The following is a 20,531-nucleotide window of genomic DNA, read 5'->3' as shown; positions in this document are numbered from 1 at the left end:
TGTTCAATTGCAGTGGCCATGCACCTTCTGAAATTTCCACAATTAGATGTGCATTGTTCCCAACCCAATCTAGAGAAGCGTTTGACGTTATTAGCCTAAATAATAAAGAGATGGTGATTTATATTGTTTTTCGTGAAAAAAAGGCAAATTATACGCTGTTATCCTGTCATTAAGTGTATTAACTCGAATTAGTTATACAACAATATGTATATTTAAATTTGAGCTAGGCCTGCCACTTTCAGCAGTTTTGTTCCTTTCTAAAATAGGCCCAATCTGTGTTTGTATTAGCTATGATACATAGTGACATGCTTCATCATAAAAAGTATAATCTTCCAATATGATTCAGATAACAGCAGTTTGTGTTTAGCCTACTGCGTCCCATCATTGGTAGAGCATGCGCTGTGCGGTGAATAACCTGATATATGCAGAGCTATGTTAAATTCAACCAGCAACAAATACTCTCAATGTCTACCTCAAAAGTGTTAGTTTGATTTAAAAAATAAATAAAACGCAACAACTTGAGTCACTGAAATCATGAAACGTGAGAGACCAACTGTTGTATCTTATCAGAGCTAAGTCCCGCGGTTTGATTAGAATTATAGTCAAGTGCCAATAGGCCTCCATAGCAACTTCAGTACAGTGGTATCCCACTGGGCAAACAGATGTCAATTCAACCTCTATTCCATGGTGGTTCGACGTAATTTCATTGAAATCACGTTGAAACAACGTTGATTCAACCCGTGTGTGATTCAACCAGTGTGTGGCCAGTGGGCATATTGTATTTACTAGGACATTGTTAGTGTCTACTTATCCATTGAACAGTGGTTACCGTCCTAATCCCCTAGACGCCAGAATATGCAATGAGTTTAGGGTTGCCGTTTTAGAATGTAAAACCCACCATCCATTAAATTAGGGTGTGTCCACAATCGAAAACAACTAAGTGGCCATGGTGATGGTTGAGAAAAGAAGGGTTAAACATTTGATTGTTATTAATAACAGACGGGCGGCAGGTAGCCTAGTGGTTAAAGCGTTGGACTGGTAACCGAAAGGTTGTAAAATCGAATCCCCGAGCTGACAAGGTAAAAATCTGTCGTTCTGCCCCTGAACAAGGCAGTTAGCCCACTGTTCCTAGGCCGTCATTGTAAATAAGAATTTATTCTTAAGTGACTTTCCTAGTTAAATAAAATCACAGTATATCAAAATGTCCACAGAAAATAACTTGAATAATGTTTTAAATAATGTAGGATATGATCTGTTCTCAAAGCATACATTTTGATATTGCTATAAACCTTTTATTAGCAATTATAAGTGATTAAAAACACAGGAAAATACAATAAAAATCCTGAGTCATTCAGCCCATGCTTGTGTATAGCTTCTGGTGAGCTGTAAAGTGTGTGAGCTCCGCTCGGTAAGGACTGCACTGCACTGAGAATGTGTGAGAGGCGCAGAGATGATGGCATGCTGGCGGACAGTGTGTGGTCTATTGAACGGAATGCGCATTTTGGCTGCGCAGAGACCGCGAGACCCCCATCCCCCTGCTTCCCTGCACCTGCACTGGATCAGGGAGCGACTGCCATTCACCCCTGAAACCACTGTTAAAATAGACGATATCTCTGACAGTTTTCAATTCAACGAGTCTCACAATGCTACACCCCCTACAGATACCCGTCCACTAAAACCCCCAAGTCCTCAAACTACAGCAGATAAAGCGACAAAAATCGTTACTTTAGGGAAAAGTCGTTTTCTTTACACTGTTGTGTATGCTATCACTGACTAGTGGCCCAATAACGAGACATAGGCCTAATATTTTCCAGACGAAATAATAAGTGCATAAAAACACCAACAACAATAAAACAACATCAACAATAATAATAATGAATTAAATATAATCTCCTCAAATTCCATTATGCCACCAAAGGAAATAAAAGAGTAGGCTAATAGTGCATATAGGCCTATGCCTATTGTGTAGCTTACCATGACTTTCATCCAGATTTCCTTATGTTTTAGTTTCTGAATAATAAGTTATACGAAGATATAGGCTACTCTCTCACATGGTGTGTCCAACAAAATATTAGACAATGAGGAACATGGCGCATAGGAAATGCTCTATTTACCAATCTAGTACATGTGACGTCATTGCTCCATACGATCAGTAAATCTGGTAACTGATTAGGGGTTTGATTAGAAGCCTATTGGGGACTATTATGTGTGCGCATATTCCACTACCTCAGAGAACACTTAGTTAGTGCTATCGGGGATCCATACACTAAACCCTAAGACTAACATTAACCCTTACCTTAACCCTTACCTTAACCATTTTACATTTCAACGTCGATCGGGTAAGGTCAGAGTTGGGACGTCCCAAGGATCCCGATTTAGCAAACACCGATAACACTATGGGACACATCTCTGACGTTTGTATATAATTTATCAAACGGTACACATTTTAACTACAAAAACTAATATAGAAATATGACAACCTATATGTCTATCTGATTGAATATTGAGGTCTCTTGACGCATATCTTACTTTGAATGAGATCTGGACACTAGATATGAAGATGTGTTTATACACGTTGGGCCCTCATATGTTGTGATTATTACTTTCCAGGAAGAGCGTGTCATTTCACAAAGATATCAGAAGATATTATCTGAGGTGTTTTACTATGAGCAAAACAGAGTGCTTACCACCTGTTGCTGTCCACAGCTGCGGCAGCCTCCGCGCGGACGGCGGGGGAGCAAAATCAAGGCCTTTTGGAACAATTGGGTCCTCTTCTTATACGGCGCTAAATCACACAAAACGATATTTAGTTGTCAATGTTTTACGTGTGCACTCGTTAGTTCCATTTATAACAAAAGGGACAATATCCAAGCATTCAAAACATTAGAGGGTTGAACACAACCCAGCGGCGTTTGAATCTGGCGCTCTATTGAGCCCTTTGAGATCAAATCACGCAATTGAAAATACATTTAAACACTCATCTTTTATCCTTCTCTCTTATGTGGTGGCCCAACAAGGGGATTCCTTGACTGATCACTGCTCCTCCAGGGAATAGTCCAAGCCTGATATCCCTTATTCAATGTGTAGAAAACGGGAGTCTCTCAATGAAAGTCCAACACAAAAGTCTTAAATTCAAGAGGTTCAGGAGCCTAATATTAGGTTAATAGTAAATTCCCTTTCCCTTATCACAACTATTGCGAATATAGCCTAGTCGCCCGCTCCATTTATATTTTCATGAATGTTTTCCACTTACGTATTTGCAATATACTTTAAAGATAAAATGCATATCTGTCGTTTCTCCTAATCTCAAAAAACATGAATGTAACTAAAGCTAAATGCTCATACTCAAAATATATATAGGCTAGCATATGATCACATAGGCCTTTCGTGCTGCCATTACATAAAAATTAAAAGCCTAACACTCTCGACCTTTAAACATCCTAGTTTATCAAACATGTTTAGCTATTTCAACCAATTATAGGTACTGCTTGTATAAATAATTAATTTAACCACTGCTGCCTGACCTCTTGAAAGTCCGGTATAGGGACACGATTTTCGGGAATAATACTTTGGAATGAGCCCTCGTCAAATATTAATTTAGCGGTTAATGTGAGCTCCTCTCCCCCGAGACCTAGTCTCATAGAAGCTTCCCAGCCTTGGCAAGCAACAGTTCTAATCTACCTCTGTAGTTTAAAAAAAATGTTTTTAACACCCACAGATTTAAAACGTTATATTCAATGGATAGACCATAATCTCATCCAGGCTTAATTTTGAGAAATGACAGACGACCGTTTGAACACTTCAGGCAAGATGTTTTAAAGTTATGCCCATCGACATGAACTGTGTGAACCATGGTTAAGAGAAATCATAATTTGAATAAACAGTGAATTCAATGCCCACTCGAATATGGAGATATTTAGGCTATAGGCCTCCGAGTGAAAATTATTTGCGCTGTTTGGGTCTTTTGATTCTTTGCAGAAATACTTTCCATTTGATTTAATCATTAAACAGGCTACATTAAGTGTTAGCCAGAAGAACAATTTATATTAAAGAAATAATACAATTAGGCCTAATATGGAGCGACATTAAACAGAACAATGAAAAATGATGTGGTGCATGCATGCTTTCAAGACAAGTAGGCTTATAACAGGGATATTTATTAAATCATTTTTTTTCGTTGTTGCTCAGTAGGGTCTATCTTTATTCATATATCAAGAGCCTCAATGTTATTAATGTTTTATTATCCATACCACAAACATGCCTACATATTATCCAAACTAGAAACATGCCTTCATAATCCAGCTCACATGAACTGTCTCTGCGTCTGTTGTCACACTTGTTTTCTGATACATCAGAGCTAAACTTAATTCATTCAAATCAGTAGGCCTATGAAATGATACGCACCAACCCGGTTCTCAATTAGAATGATCAAATAAATCAAATGATGTGTGTATTGATTAATGAAAAATATAAAAAGAACGACTACCTGGAGAGAATCTTCAACATTTTGGGCGAATAATCTTACACTCAAAGCATAGGGTTAGAGGCAACAAACTTTCGCACGCGGTTGTCCTTCTTAATCCTTAGGGGCATAGCTCATTTCACAAAAAATGAAAAACGTCAAACTGAGTCTAAATGATCTGAAGACTTAACATGACAAAGAAACAGGCATGCACGCGTGTGCTTAGACACAGATGCACAGAAGCATACACACACGCACGCACAGAATGATGTGGTTTGATTTTGTTTTTGTTGATAGCTCTGATGAGATATCATTTAAGACTTAGCATGTCATAATAACTTAATTAGGCTATATTCCTGTGTGTCCTTGGATTGTAAAAAAAAATATATGACAGAACATTAAGGTCTATCAAGTTCTGAAATATGATGTGATGAATAAATACTGATGCAACATGAATAACATAAATGCAATATATAACATGGACAATCCACAACAAATTGAGCGTGGATGACAATCTTATCTAATTAATCAAATGATAAATAAAATCAAAACTCATACAATTAAGTATCCAAATTTCAAAAATTTATTCATTTCAAACTGCATATTGAAAAAACTTCGCTGAAATTGTAACTGTTATAATGATGAAATTAGTTCGAATATATATACATGGAGTGTTGGCTGCTGCGTACAGACCACATTTTAAAATACAACTACGGGAATGAAATGTGAAATAAAAACTTAAAATATCACAGTAAATATACATCAATTGTACAAATCATTAGAAAATAAGGAACACAAACTTCATACCTCTAACAGATGAAAAGTGGGAGACAAAATATAAATTAACAATTATGCTTAACCTGTAAGGAAAGGTTTCTGCTTATTCTTATTTTTATAAAGAAATTAAAATAGTTTAGTACTAATGAACCTTGAGGAGAAACATTTACCTGCTTTGCTTATAGGCCTACTTCCGCTATTCCAATGTTTGCGGTTTTAGGAGTATCTTGAACTCAATTTCAATTCTGCCATTTTCTTTTCTGCAGAATTTCGGTTTATAAAAATGTAACCTCTTGTAGTTTACAAAAATTACATCTGATTGTTATGTTTTTTATATATAAATACTGTACAAAAGGTGATTGCAATAATAAAATAACTGATTGAGACTCCCACTTTCTACTTTCCAAACGCAAACACCATTGTAAAACTTTCTAGAAAAAAAGTAGTTCTTTCCTTGAGTTCTGTACAACTTTTACCACCCAAAAATCTCTGTACAAAAATAGTCCATAGTAGTCCAGTTACTCTTATTAAAGTGTATTTACATATGTGATAATGGGAGTGTGCCATTAATCGTCGTGCCTGGTACAGGTGCGCTCTGGTAATGTTGGGACATATGGAGTCTGCTTTGGGCAGTTTGCTCCGGCACCTCAGCACCCGGTAAGTACATACTGATCATGTCCCGTAGGTCTCCAGTCTGACACGGAGCACCCCTTGAGTGAGACGACGACGTGACTATGGGGGGACTGCAACTGGACTCTGACTTGACCACCGAACCCATGGAGCCCAGAGTCATTCCAGGAGTGCTCTGCTGTGAGTAGGACATGCTATACGTGGGTGATCCGTTCATGTAGGTCTGGGAGTTAGTCATGGAGTTGTACTGAAGTGCACTCATGTCATAGCGGTGCATTTGCTGCATCTGCGCGGTGTTGTGAGCGTTTAAACCGGGGTGCTGCCCGTAGCCAAGCTGCTCCTGCATCATGCCATAACCTCCATTGGTCCAGCCGTTCATATGTGCGTAACTGTCCATCCTTTGATTAACCCCACCGCCCAAGCCTCCCCCGACACCCACTCCAGCGCCCATGCCATTGCCGCCTGGCGCAAGCAGTCCACCTGGCAGAGTATACTTGTCCTTCTTCATCAGCGTCTTGGTTTTCCTCCGGGGTCTGTATTTGTAATCCGGATGTTCCTTCATGTGGAGAGCCCGGAGACGCTTCGCTTCGTCAATGAAAGGTCGCTTTTCGCTTTCGGATAGAAGCTTCCACTCGGCCCCAAGTCTTTTGCTTATTTCCGAATTGTGCATTTTGGGGTTTTCCTGTGCCATCTTTCTTCGTTGTCCCCTCGACCAAACCATGAAGGCATTCATGGGTCTCTTGACTCGGTCCGGACTGTTTTTCTGGTTGTTTCCAGATGAATTTGAATTCCCCGTAACCCCAGAATTTGTCTGGGGTGCGGTTGGTTTCAGTTCAGTTTCCATCATGCTATACATTATAAACAGATGTTTAATAAACTTACACGACCAATGAAAAAAGTCCAACACAAAGGTAGCTGGAGTTACCTTGTCGTTTTCAGTAACTTTGCAGAAATAGTAAACGTATTTTTGCCTTCAGCCAGTAGGTCCTGTTGTGTCCAAAAACTTCTCTCTTGGTCTCAAAGAAACAACAAACTACTTTTCCCTCTTCGCCAGAGCCTTGACAACTCCGGATACTTTTTGAACAAGTTAATAGACAACCATTCATGGGATGAGGGCTGTCAGGGAATAAATGTCTTTTTACCTGACCAATCATAGAGCGACTGTTCCCTCGGCTAGGATTGTGTCTTTTATTTATCATAAAGGGGCGGGGTTACTCGCGGTCAGTGGTGGAGCACTGAGGCAGAAGCTGTGGTTATCAACCAATAGAAGCTATATATGTATTATTCCAAGTGCTTAAAGTGGGAACATTACACTAGGATGGCAAACTTTAAGTGCTTCCTACTGAAAATCGAAGGAACACAAGCTCCAGAATTTATACAGTAGGATACATTTATGTTAACTAAACAGCATATCGGACAAATTCAGCTTTTTAAACTTTTATAGGCTACCATTTTAAACCAGTTCAAACGTTATTTGGAAGCATAATGCATAACATTTCGAACTTCATTCGATATTTTATCTTCACTGAATCAAATGTTCAATGTGTCTTTAGATCAAGTTTGCTATTTCGGCTATATCGTGATTTTTTTTAATGTTCAACGACAAAGCAAATGGAGCATAAATCAAAACTTACACATACAAATATCCTACTTCACCTTCTAATAATCACTTCATTATCATTAGGCCTATAGTGACAGTTGAAGAAATAGTTGTGAAAGTGGTAGTCTAGTTGTAGTAAGCTATTAGCAATACGGGTGACGTTATTAGTAATTAGGCGATGTGTAGCAATCCATTAAATTAATATAAGTGTTTTGAGTTAAGGAATCGATCAGCAAGTTCAGCTCGGTTTTTGCACTGAAAAGTGGATAGGTAATCTTAGCTGTTTCCCCATTGTTTAAATGGATGAGCTTCAATTCAACTGAAGTTGAATGCCAACAGAAAACGGAGACATGCCCATCACAAATAATTAGTTTTGTTTCGGGTGTTGTCAGTACATCAGCCCGAACAAAAGCATCACTACATTCCCTTAAAATCTTTTTTTGTTGAAATTCACTTCGTCACAAGATAAAAAATTATATAGTAAAAAAAGTTTACTCACAAACCATATGACCAAGAGTGGTCACCACTTCAACGATAGGCCAATATGACAGGCAACTTTGTCCATAGATTTTCCATTTATAACATCAACAATTGGCATTGGAAAATAGGCTTGGACAATGTTTTGTAGGCATATCTGATGGATAATTTACATTACTGTGAGCTACAAAAGCTGATAGCGCATGAACAGCGAAAATACACTAACACGCCTAATATGTGTTTATGCATATATGAATTCACATATAGAATAGTTCCAACTGACTTGCCTAGTTAAATAAAGGTAAAAAAATAAATGTGTTCCAAAAGGTTGTATCAGCCACACAGACAGATGAAGCCCGTTGTTACATGCCATCAGCGCCGTCTGCTGGCGAAAGGGACAATAGCAAATAACCTTCACACGTATGAACCTAAAAGGTGTCATGGAACACTATTATAGCTTATGTTAGTTTGTTCTGTTGTGCGCTGTAGCCTAATTATATAACTTGTATACCAACTACACGTTTAGAAGGCAAATTAATTTTCAAACATTCACGCTTATGGTTAAACAGTTGGCAATGATGCTGGAAATGCTGGAAAAGCATCAAATAGGCCTATAGCCTACATACATCTATTGAGAAACTTGACACTGAATATATTGTATTTTTTGGACACACTGTTTTGATCAAGTGCTTATAAAGTTTTAAATCTACAACGTCTAGCCTATACTATTAATATAATAATTATAGCCTATGCCTATTTTGTACATGTTATTAAACAAAACATCACTACATATTTGAATGATATACAAACTGGTCAATAGTTTACCACCATATTCAAAAGGTTTCACTTTTGAGTAATTGGGTGAGATGTGGAGATACAACAGTCAGAAATAGCCGCTTCTCTGTCTGCGTTTGAGTGTTTTCCCCCGCTATTTGTAATCTGTTTACGATAATGGGAAAAGCAACAGCGGGGAGTCTGCAACATCTTTCAGAATCCTTAACAGGAATTTCCCTGCATTTGCAATTAGAAAACTATTTGACAACTAACCGATTTGCGGGAAACACCGTTTGACCACTCGAGAGACCAAATCAACTAGTACTATTTGCACCATAAAACAAACATATTTTTAAAGAAGGCTCGACTGAGCAAAAGCAATAATGACACATTTATAGGCTATTTTATTCATGTACAAACTAGAAAGAAAAACACTGTAATTCATAGCAAATTAACTTTTTAATGGTTTCTCATTAAATGCAGGCCCATTCCTATCAACTCTTGAACATAATGAGTGTGAAAATATCTTAGAGGGATTTGTTAAATATTGTTTTTTAAAAGCCTATAGCCCACCCTTCTGGAAAATGTAATCACTTTTTGCTCCCTTTCAAAATGTACATCTGACCCGATATAAAACCATGCCTACCATAATAACCCTTAGGCCTATAGCCTAACTCAATATACCTCCCATAATAACCCTTAGGCCTGCCTCATTATATATCCCATAATAACCCTATTGCCTATAGCCTAACTCATTATATCTTTAATCACACTAAAGTCCTAAAATATCCATATTTACTGAATATAATCCAACATAACCAGCACTGATATTACTCATTGGATGTAATATGTTTATTTAATCAATGGGTTTACTTTTTAAACAGATCCTTTTCACAGAGAGAGAGATAAACAGAGAGACTTCATGGTAAGAAAATTGATAGAATATAACCATGATGAATCTCTAAACTTTATATTATTGTCCACTAGGTGACGTGCTAGTGATTGGAGAGCAGTAGGCCTGCACCAAAGAAAATATTAATTTATGAGCACTCAATACATGTAGCCTATGAAATACCCAAGGAAAAGGGACAGTGGATGGTTAAAGAGTGCAATTTTAAACCTAATATAGTCAGACTAACTTAACTCTACCCACAAACATTTATGTTCTCTAATTTGGTATATTGCTCTTTAACTTCAAACTATAAATCAGTATAAACTCAGAAATTGATGAATACATATTAACCATTTACTTTGGAACAATCATTTGACAAGTGTGATGTTTCAATATTTATGGCTGACAGCCTACTCTCAAGTAGCCCAGATCAAGGCCAAATCAACACATATTTAAAAAATATTAAGAACAGTGTTTAAAGGTCAAACATTAGGCTACTTCTGCTGAAGATTGAGGAGAATTGTGTAACAAAATGTTTAAAGAAAATACATAATGGGACAAATCTAAAAAAGTAGTCAACAAAAACAAAGCCATTACAAAAACAAACCAAACCACTAAACACTTACATGATGTATATTTATAATATAACATCTACTTGAAATCTAATGTTTGCGAGTGTTGCGCAAGCTTTAAATTATGTCCGAGAACCCAATGGGAAAATAACCCACGAACCACTGAAGCTCATAATGCGATACTCTATCACACTGCAGTGCACTGCATATAGGCGCAGCCTGCTTTTCACTGTCCCCGGACCACTCTCGACTGCAATGCTACTTACGTGCCAGTTTGGGTGTTGTCCTCATCTTTGCTTGATTGGCAGAAAAGAGGATGGAACAGTATCTGGCCGATTCAAGAACCACTCTTCAGCCGCCGGAGATCCCGCTCTCTGCTCGACCGAAACAGCGGTAGGCTGTCTCTCTCTCTCTTTACTCGCCCGGTAGTCTGCAGGTCTTTCCAAAAGCCAGTGCTCTTACTTCAGCGTACCGCCGCTCACGCTGCTCGCTGAGCGCTGGTGTTTTGCTCGCTACCCCTGTAACAAGAAAAGCCGTTTATGGCTACACACAATCTGAAAAGGGGCCGATTTAAAAAGAGAAGAATGCATCAAGAACAACAAAAGTCAGTTATACCAAGTCTGCTTCACCCCCCCCCCCCCACCACCACCACTACAACCACCCCACATAATGAGAAGGGAAAGCTTTATATTTTTTTCAGTGGGTATTCAGAGATAATTTGAAGCCATTGTTTCTGATACAGATGGTTCTTTTTAATACAATAACACTGCTCTTTGTGAATTCTACCCACAATACAAATCTAAAGCGTTCTCCTGAATAACAATTTTGTTCTCTCTTGTATAGGGCAAACAAAAGCTGCCGTGAGGTAATGGGCTTGGTTTATTATTGAAAGGCATAGAATGGGGATTTGATAAAGATTTCTTTCGTTTGCAGTGAAGCCTACTTTCTGCAATGTCAAAAGAAGCTGGCATTGGTTGAACAAAATGTTCGCTATAGGTTGGTGATGAACATTATTATTAATAATATTATTATAATAATACATATTTTTATTATTATTATCAACAATTCTCCAAAACGATCGTTCATAAACTGAATCCTTAAACTGGAGAGAAAGCGGACGAGAGAGACACTTTTTGGAGAGATAGACTATGATAATACGAACTGTGGTTACGGATTTTGAATCAAGCTTAAAAGTTTCATATAACATGGGTTTAAAATCTCTAGTATTGTTACCATGGATTTCAAGTAGCATTATTCTTTTTTTTAGTTAAGTGAGAAGATTGAATATAGCATTCAGGGAGCATAAGGTTTCTCAATAGCCATTTAAAATAACGTATTCAATCTGCAGCTGATGTCATTTGTAATTAAGCTATGGGTAATCAATTAAGTGCTTTAGGAGTTACAAAACACAGAAGTTTAGCCAAAGAAAACATATTGCATATCACCAATCATTAGGGCTGAATTTACTCTCCATGTCACCTAAGCTTTGGCTTTGGCCTTACTCAAGGTCTTTATCAGTCCTGTCAGGGAGCTGGAAGAGAAAATGGGAATCTGAAGACAAAAGGTCTCAGCAGGGAAAGTTGTTAGTCAGTGGCTCTACGTTTGTCTACTTTTCTATAGGAATTACTGGCTTCCTCTACCTTCCTATAGGTCTATACAGACAGTAATCCACTCCAGTGGCAGCAAGGGCTTTGTCTTCTTATAGAACACGGTTCACTGTTAATCTCTGAGGTGCTGCTGCTGCAAAGGTGTGAGCAGTAATGACTTAAATCAAAATTCTATCCGTTAATTAGCTTGCAAGGTGCACCCAAAAAAATGGAGGGAGTTGAACAGATTATGAAGGGGATGTCTAATAACAACAACATAAACAGTTATCGGGTAATAGGAATATTATGGAGGAGTTGAGTGACAAAATGTTTGGCTGCCTCCACCTCGTTTTAAATCAGTGCAGCCAACAGTAATCTGAAAATGTTTCATGTTTTTCTCTAAACTCACTATCAATCCATTTTCCTTCCTCTCAATTGAGAGTCAAGGAAAATTCTTGGCTTTGAGTATTATTGTCAAGAGGATTAACAGATTTACTGTTAGTAATATGTTTTGCCACAGATCACATTATTAACTTTTATCTCCAAGTTAGATTTTTTTAAATATTTTTTTTGTTCCTTTTCACCCCAATATCTCTACTTGCACATTCATCTTATGCACATCTATCACTCTAGTGTTTAATTGCTACATTTTTATTATTTCGCCACTATGGCCTATTTATTGCCTTACCTCCCTAATCTTACTTCATTTGCACACACTGTATATAGACTTTTCTATTGTGTTATTGACTGTATGTTTGTTTATCCCATGTGTAACTCTGTGTTGTTGTTTGTGTTGCACTGCTTTGCTTTATCTTGGCCAGGTCGCAGTTGTAAATGAGAACTTGTTCTCCACTGGCCTACCTGGTTAAATAAAGGTGAAATAAAATAATTAAACAATACAAATAAAAGTCAAATGAGTCGTACAATGGACGTCTTTGGATGATTTTAATTAAAACTACATTGAGAGAGAAATTATTCAATGCAACAGCTCATTGTTTTCCAGGCAGAGTCTAATAGCAGTAGGTCTGAGAGAGTTCACTTAGAAGTGTTTTGAGCATCACAGAATGCTAACACATTTCAGATGAAAAACTGGGCATTCAAATATAACTGGGCATCCACCCACCCACCCACACACAAAGTAAACCCACCTAACACACCCCTCTGCCATAAACCACTGACATACACTATATGCCTATATAACTCACACTCAGCCTGGTAAGTATTCACTGGGAGTGCTCTAATGCATAGCACAGTAATGACTGAGTGACAAAACACTTGTCATAATATGCTGTGACAGACTGTAATAATAGTCATAAGCATTATGAAGGCTGACATAATCCTATTAACTCAGCCAAGATGTGTGATACTTATGTGAATTGTCATGACTTGCACTGTCCAGTCATATTATCTGATCATCTGTATTTTCCCAGGTATGGAAGCCAACGCGATACCTATGCAATTTCAAACAATCTCAACAGAATTATGCATGCTACTAGCATTTTCATATCCCATCTTACAGCTACGTGACACAGAGTACATAGACAGTGTAAATCAATAGACAATAGAGTTGAACTGGCTTGAACCTGCCTACCAGTAAAAATAGTTAGAGATGCCCCACGTGGCAAACAGCCACGTAGCAACAATGGCAAATAGGTGGCGGGTCCCATCAGATAACAGAAGACCTGCACTGTAAAACACACATAATAGATCCAGCTAAGTGGCGATACTCTACCACAGCGCTTACTAGACAGTTACTCTAACCATCAGACATACCAATGGGTTTGTTTACTGGCCAATTTGAATTAAAATAAAGCTTTGCTTCTGCTGACCACACATCATTATCCATGAGACTATAATCCCAGCAGCAAATCCTATAGTTTCCAGAGCCAGGGCCCTTTTGTTTGAGATTGCTGACTGCTTAGCATATAACAAAGAGAAATGAGGCGTTCACCTCATCCTCTGTAATTAAGTGTGGCGAGTAATTTAGTGACAAACCAAGACACCCAAGGCAGCATAGAATGATACCTTTTAGATGCTGGCCACATCGTCACACAGAAAGAGATACCAAGCAAAGTACAGTAGAAGAGAGTAGACACTGGACTGGTGGAAGCTACTGTACAATCCCACAATCCCTTTAAACAAGCTATCCATTTTTTTCCCAGATATCACATACATATTTTCAGCAGCAAAAAAACAAACACATTATGGGACAGGCGGAAGAAAATCAAGATGTGTAGGAAATGTAATATTTTAATTGAATCAAACACATTTTTATCTCACTATAGAAGTGAATGGGGAGGTACTTCAGATGAACCAATACAAGGCAGAATTAATGGGCTTATTTTGAATGATTAGTTTGTTCATTATGACATAAGCATTGACCCTCCTGGATTTCTTCACATTTTGTTGTGTTACAAAGTGGGATTAAAATGGATTTAATTAGAATTTTTTGTCAACGATCAACACAAAACACTGTAATGTCAGCGGAAAACAAATTCCAATAATACTCTTTAAAAAAATTGCAACATTAAACAGTAATATACCTGGATTACATAAGTATTCATGCCCCTGAGTGAGTACATGTTGTTAGAAACACCTTTGGCTGTGAATACAGCTGTGAGGCTTCTCGGGTTAGTCGCTAAGAACAATGCACACCTGGATGGTGCAATATTTGCCCATTATGCTTTTCAAACTTCAAGTTCTGTCAAGGTGTTGGGGGTCATGGCTAGACAGCAATTTTCAAGTCTTGCCATAGAATTTTAGCTCATGGTGACATCCCTGAGCAGTTTCCTTCCTGTCCGGCAGCTCACTTCAGAAGAACGACTATATCGTTGTTGTGTCTGGGTAGTTTAATGAAATTTTATTTGTCAAATGCTTCGTAAACAACAGGGGTAAACTAACAGTGAAATGCTTCCCAACAATGCATAAAGAAAAAAATTATAGAAAAATAATAAGATGAGGAATAAATACACAATGAGTAATGTTAACTTGGCTATATACATGGGTTTCCTGTAGTCAGAGATCAGCTCCTTTGTCTTGCTGACATTGAGGGAGAGGTTGTTGTCCTGGTACCACACTGCCAGGTCACTGACCTCCTCCCTATAGGCTGTCTCATTGTCGCCGGGGATCAGGCCAAACACCATAGTGTGGTGGTTAGCTGAAAAGCACAGTCTTGATATACAGTAGATTTTAGATTCTTCAAAGTAGCCACCCTTTGCCTTGATGACAGCGTTGAACACTCTTGGCATTCTCTCAACCAGTTCCACCTGGAATGCTTTTCCAACAGTTTTGAAGGCATTCCCACATATGCAGAGCACTTGTTGGCTGCTTTTTTTTCACTCTGCGGTCCAACTCATCCCAAACCATCTCAATTGGGTTGAGGTCAGGTGATTGTGGAGGCCAGGTAATCTGATGCAGCATTCCATCACTCTCCTTCTTGGTCAAATAACCCTTATACAGCCTGGAGGTGTGTTGGGTCATTGTCCTGTTGAAAAAAAAATGATAGCCCCATTTAAGCGCAAACCAGATGGGATTTTGTGTTGTTGCAGAATGATGTGTTAGCCATGCTGGTTAAGTGTGCCTTGAATTCTAAATAAATCACAGTTAGTCACCAGCAAAGAACCCCCACACCATCACACTTCCTCCATGCTTCACGGTGGGAACCACACATGCGCAGATCATCTGCTCATCTACTTTGCGTCTCACAGCGTTTGGAATGAAATATCTCAAATTTGGACTCATCAGACCAAAGGACAGATTTCCCCCGATCTAATGTCCATCGCTCGTGTTCCTTGGCCCAAACAAGTCTTCTTCTTCGTATTGGTGTCCGTTAGTAGTGGTTTCTTTGCAGCAATTCGACCATGAAGGCCTGATTCACGCAGTCTCCTCTGAACAGTTGATGTTGAGATGTGTCTGTTACTTGAACTCTTTGAAGCATTTATTTGGACTGAAATTTCTGAGCTTGGTAACTCTGATTAACTTATCCTCTGCAGCAGATTTAACTCTGGGTCTTCCTTTCCTGTGGCGGTCCTCATGGGAGCCAGTTTCATCATAGCGCTTGATGGTTTTTCTGACTGCACTTGAAGAAACGTTCAAAGTTCTTAATGTTCCGCATTGACTGACCTTCATGTCTTAAAGTATTGATGGACTGTCATTTCTCTTTGTTTATTTGAGCTGTTCTTGCCATAACATGGACTTGGTCTTTTACCAAATAGGGCTATCTTCTGTATACCACCCCTACCTTGTTACAACAACTGATTGGCTCAAATGCATTAAGAAGAAAGCTGGTTAAGAGAATTCCAAGAGTATGCAAAGCTGTCATCAAGACAAATGGTGGCTTCTTTGAAGAATCTAAAATATATTTAGATTTGTTTAACACTTTTTTTGGTTACTACATGCAATCTGCACAAAGGCATAATGGCCATTTTTAAACAAGGGATGAGCTTTTCTTAGCAATCTACTTGAGAACCCTTTTGGATTCAAGTAAAACTTTTGAGAGGTTTAGTGCTTTTATATTTAGTAATCTCAGCCCACCCAGTTCATATTCATTATATAGATAGGCGCACTTTATCTTGTATGGTTTAGCATCCCAGATAAAGCGTAATATTTTTTGCTCATATGATTTGAAAAACAAATCATCAGTAGGCAGCACAATAAGTAAGTGAGATGTAAGGTCTACACCTGTTGTATTCGGCGCATTTGACAAATACAATTTGATTTGAAGTGAGTAAACTGAGATATGACTAAGGAGTTAATCGGTGTCATTTTTCCATAAATAGACTGGTATTTACCTCTCCATGTTTGCAGGATCTTGTCTGTTTTTACGCGTTTTCTATTGAAATTCATTGTGGAGAGCTGATTTATATATTTTGTGATATGAATACCATGTATGTCTACTTCACCATCAGCCCATGTTATAGGTAAACTGCAGGGTTATGTAAAGGTTTCAAGATCCAATACGTAATATGGGATGCCTATCATAGTTAGGTTTTAGTCCAGAGAGGCTAGAACAATTATCTAGATCTTCAATGTAGGGATCCAGCTTGCGGACTTATTATAAAACATGAGTCATCAGCATACATGGACACCTCTGTTTTTAAGCCTTGGATTTTCAATCCTCTAATGTTATTTGATCTGATTTTTAACAGCTAGCATTTCGATGGCCATAACGAATAGATATGGTGACCGCGGACACTCTTGTTTAACTCCTCTTGACAGTTCAAAACTTTTGGAGAAGTAGCCACTTTTACTATTTTACACCTGGGGTTGCTGTACATTAATTTTAACCATTGAATAAGAGACTCACCGAAATTGAAAAAAAAACTAGGCATTTATATTTAAAATCCAGTCTTACTTTATCGACAGCCTTTTCCAAATCCGCTATGAATACCAGGCCTGGCTTCTTAGATGTTTCATGTTGTTCTATTATTTCTAGTAGTTGTGTATTAGCTCCAACGTATCGTCCATATAAAAAAAACTGTCTGATCTGAATGAACAATACCTGGTAAAACATTTTTTATTCTTTGTGCTTTGCATTTCACTAGTATTTTTGCATCAGAACATTGAAGTGTAAGATGCCTCCAGTTTTTAAAATGGACTGGACCTTTATATTTGCCATCTGGGTATTGTTTTAATAATAGTGAAATCAGACCTTCCTGCTGAGTCCCTGACAGACTACCATTTCTATAGTAGTTAAAAAAGCTAATAATGGAGCTTTGAGTATATATAAAAAAAAAAAGGCTTGATATACCTCTACCGATGCACTTATTAAGGAAGCTGGTGACTGATGTGTTATCGGATGAATCCTTGGAACACTTTCCAGTCTGTGCTAGCAAACCAGTCCTGTAGCTTAGCATCCACTTCATTGGACCACATCCGTATTGTCACTAGTACTTCCTGTTTGAGTTTTTGATTGTAAGCAGGAATCAGGACGATAGCGTTATTGTCACATTTGCCAAATGGAGTGTGAGGGAGAGCTTTGTTTGCATTTCTGTGTGTGGAGTGAAGGTGATTGAGAGGTTTGTTGCACAGGTGACATGCTGGTAAAAAGTTATGTTTTTCTGCAATAAAATCAACGGCCACTAGGAGGGCCGCTTCTGGATTTGCATTTTCTTGTTTGCTTATGGCCCTATAAAGCTTGTTGAATGCAGTCTTAGTGCCAGAATCCATTTGTGGTGGTAAGCGGACAGCTACACATTTTTTGAATAAACTATTTTGCTAAATAGTATGGTCTACAGCTTATCATGAGGTATTCTAACTCAGGTGAGCAAAACCTTGAGACTTCCTAAACATTAGCGATCTCGCACCAGGTGTTGTTAACAAAGAGCCACACACCTCATAGAAAAATCAGCTAGATGTAAATTATATTATCATTGTCCTTTACTCGCCGACGTAATCGCGTCAAGGAGCCCGTTCGTTTGCCTCTCTTGTGCCGTCTCTTCCTCTTGAGTCCAGGAGATTAGGGCCTGGTCAGGATCGAGTAGTATGTCCACAGCTACCGACTCGTTGAGTGAGAAATCTTCATCCAAACCGAGGTTAAGGATCGCTGTTCTGATGTCCATAAGCTGTTTTTGGTCATAGGAAATGATTGCGGAAATATTATGTAGAACAAAATCACAGAAAATAACAGAATTGGTCAGGAGCCCGTAAAACGGCAGCTATCTATTGCAGCGCCATCTTCATCCACAGCATAATTATAACACATAATCCAAAGCATAATTATTAACCTGATCATGCTTAAAGAGATATTCAATGTCTGATTTGTTATTGTTACTCATCTACCAATCACAGGCTTTCGAAAAGCTCCCAGGTCTTTGTAGTTGACTGAGGGATCTTACAGAAGTTTTATGTGTGGGGGGCAGAAGAAGAGGTAGTCATTCAAATATAATGTCACCTAAACAAAGGGAGTGAATACTTATACAATGACTGACTATATTTTAGTTATTTTGTCAGTATTAATTTGTTAACATTTGTAGAATTGGCTTTGTACTTTGAAAATATGGAGTATTTTTTGTAGATCATTGACAATTTCTTTTTACAAATAAATCTATTTCAATCCCATTTTGTAATGCAACAAAATGTGAAAAAATCCAAGGGGGGTGAATACTTTGGATGCCCACTGTATAAACCATGTAACAAAACATCCGTAGCACATCCATGAAAACACAGCACAGTTTTCCAGTAGGATTTCCACAGGCCAGCGGGACCTAAAGTGGCATCCATCTAAGCTGTTGACCGTATCCTCCATCCGTTTGGGAAGAGCTCCAGACAGCCTGGGAGTGGGGCTGGCGCCCGGCTGCAAGAGAGGATGCCGGGGCGTGGGGAAGGCACTAGGCAGCCATAGGTGGGACAGACATGGCTCCCTTCACCCTGGTCGGCAGGCCTAGCTGGCGCCAGGCATAGAGCATTAAGCGCGGGCCGGGATAGGATTGGCCTCTTTGCTGCTTTTAGGCCAGGAGCATGCAGATACAAGTATGCTCCAGACACACAAGGCTGGACCACCATCTGACAGGGCTGAGCTGCCTTTGATAGAGCTTTGTTTTGATCGCCGTCCAGGGCTTTAGTCTAAATGGCTATCTTGAGGTGGAGTTTGTGAAAGCTGGGAGAATCTGGTAAAAATGAAGACCATTCCCTTGCTACTGCACACACACAAACAAAATCATGTTTTTGGGTAAGTGGCTGGACAAAGAGAAGCTTGAGTGGCATTGTGTATCCATCTGTGGAAAAATACCAATGCTCACTATTATTTATCTACTGCAAATTCTATATTTCAATTATGAAATACAAATGTTCAGAGAAATAAAACGCTAATTTTGACAGCCCCTCAAATGTCCTTTCAAGTGTCATTTTTTTAAATGTCCACTTGTGCCAAATATATTTACTGACATGAACAATGTTACTTCTAAGGGCACACACTTTTATTTCAGGTTATAAGTAATGAAAGATATACAGTTGAAGTCGGAAGTTTACATACACTTAGGTTGGAGTTATTAAAACTCGTTTTTCAACCACTCCACAAATTTCTTTTTAACAAACTATAGTTTTGGCAAGTCAGCTAGGACATTACTTTGTGCATAACACAAGTCATTTTTCCAACAATTGTTCACAGAATATTTCACTTAAAATTCCCTGTATCACAATTCCAGTGGGTCAGAAGTTTACATACACTAAGTTGACTGTGCCTTTTAAACAGCTTGGACAATTCCAGAAAATGATGTCATGGCTTTAGAAGCTTCTGATAGGCTAATTGACATAATTTGAGTCAATTGGAGGTGTACCTGTGGATGTATTTCAAGGCCTACCTTCAAACTCAGTGCCTCTTTGCTTGACATCATGGGAAAATCAAAAGAAATCAGCCAAGAGCTCAGAAAAATGTTTGTAGACCTCCACAAGTCTGGTTCATCCTTGGGAGCAATTTCCAAATGCCTGAAGGTACCACGTTCATCTGTACAAACAATAGTACACAAGTATAAACACCATGGGACCTCGCAGCCGTCATACCGCTCAGGAAGGAGACGCGTTCTGTCTCCTAGAGATGAACGTACGTACGGTTTGCAACTGCACATGTGGACAAAGTTCGTACTTATTGCAGTAATGTCCTCTGGTCTGATGAAACAAAAATATAACTGTTTGGCCATAATGACAATTATGTTTGGAGGAAAAAAGGGGAGGCTTGCAAGCCGAAGAACACCATCCCAACCGTGAAGCACGGGGGTGGCGGCATGTTGTGGGGATGCCTTGCTGCAGGAGGGACTGGTGCACT

At 38.6% G+C, this 20,531-nt stretch overlaps 1 protein-coding gene and 1 long non-coding RNA gene across 6 annotated transcripts in view; both read right to left on the bottom strand.

Moving 5' to 3' along the window:
* LOC139578435 (uncharacterized) overlaps positions 1 to 20,531 on the bottom strand; it is a 147,317-nt gene that overhangs the window by 21,767 nt on the left and 105,019 nt on the right. For 4 of the 5 annotated variants that reach the window (XR_011675548.1, XR_011675550.1, XR_011675549.1 and 1 more), the window contains exon 2: positions 10,451 to 10,702. This is a non-coding gene — a long non-coding RNA (uncharacterized lncRNA). Of the gene's footprint in view, positions 1 to 2,687; positions 2,786 to 10,450; positions 10,703 to 20,531 lie in introns of all 5 variants that reach the window. The other variant, XR_011675551.1, reaches the window with a different exon arrangement.
* Positions 5,028 to 7,040, bottom strand: LOC139578434 (transcription factor Sox-2-like). Its single transcript, XM_071406006.1, has one exon. It carries the CDS (start codon positions 6,723 to 6,725, stop codon positions 5,778 to 5,780), a length of 948 nt encoding a protein of 315 aa, XP_071262107.1. The 5' UTR covers positions 6,726 to 7,040; the 3' UTR covers positions 5,028 to 5,777.

The sequence above is a fragment of the Salvelinus alpinus genome, chromosome 6 (assembly GCF_045679555.1).
Source record: "Salvelinus alpinus chromosome 6, SLU_Salpinus.1, whole genome shotgun sequence".
Lineage (NCBI taxonomy): Eukaryota > Metazoa > Chordata > Actinopteri > Salmoniformes > Salmonidae > Salvelinus > Salvelinus alpinus.
Note: the sequence above shows the minus strand (reverse complement) of the source record. Positions and strands in the feature narration are given on the sequence as shown.

Coding starts and splice junctions, on each gene's coding strand:
- LOC139578434 (XM_071406006.1), bottom strand. CDS start 6,725: ATGTATAGCATGATGGAAACTGAACTGAAACCAACCGCACCCCAGACA.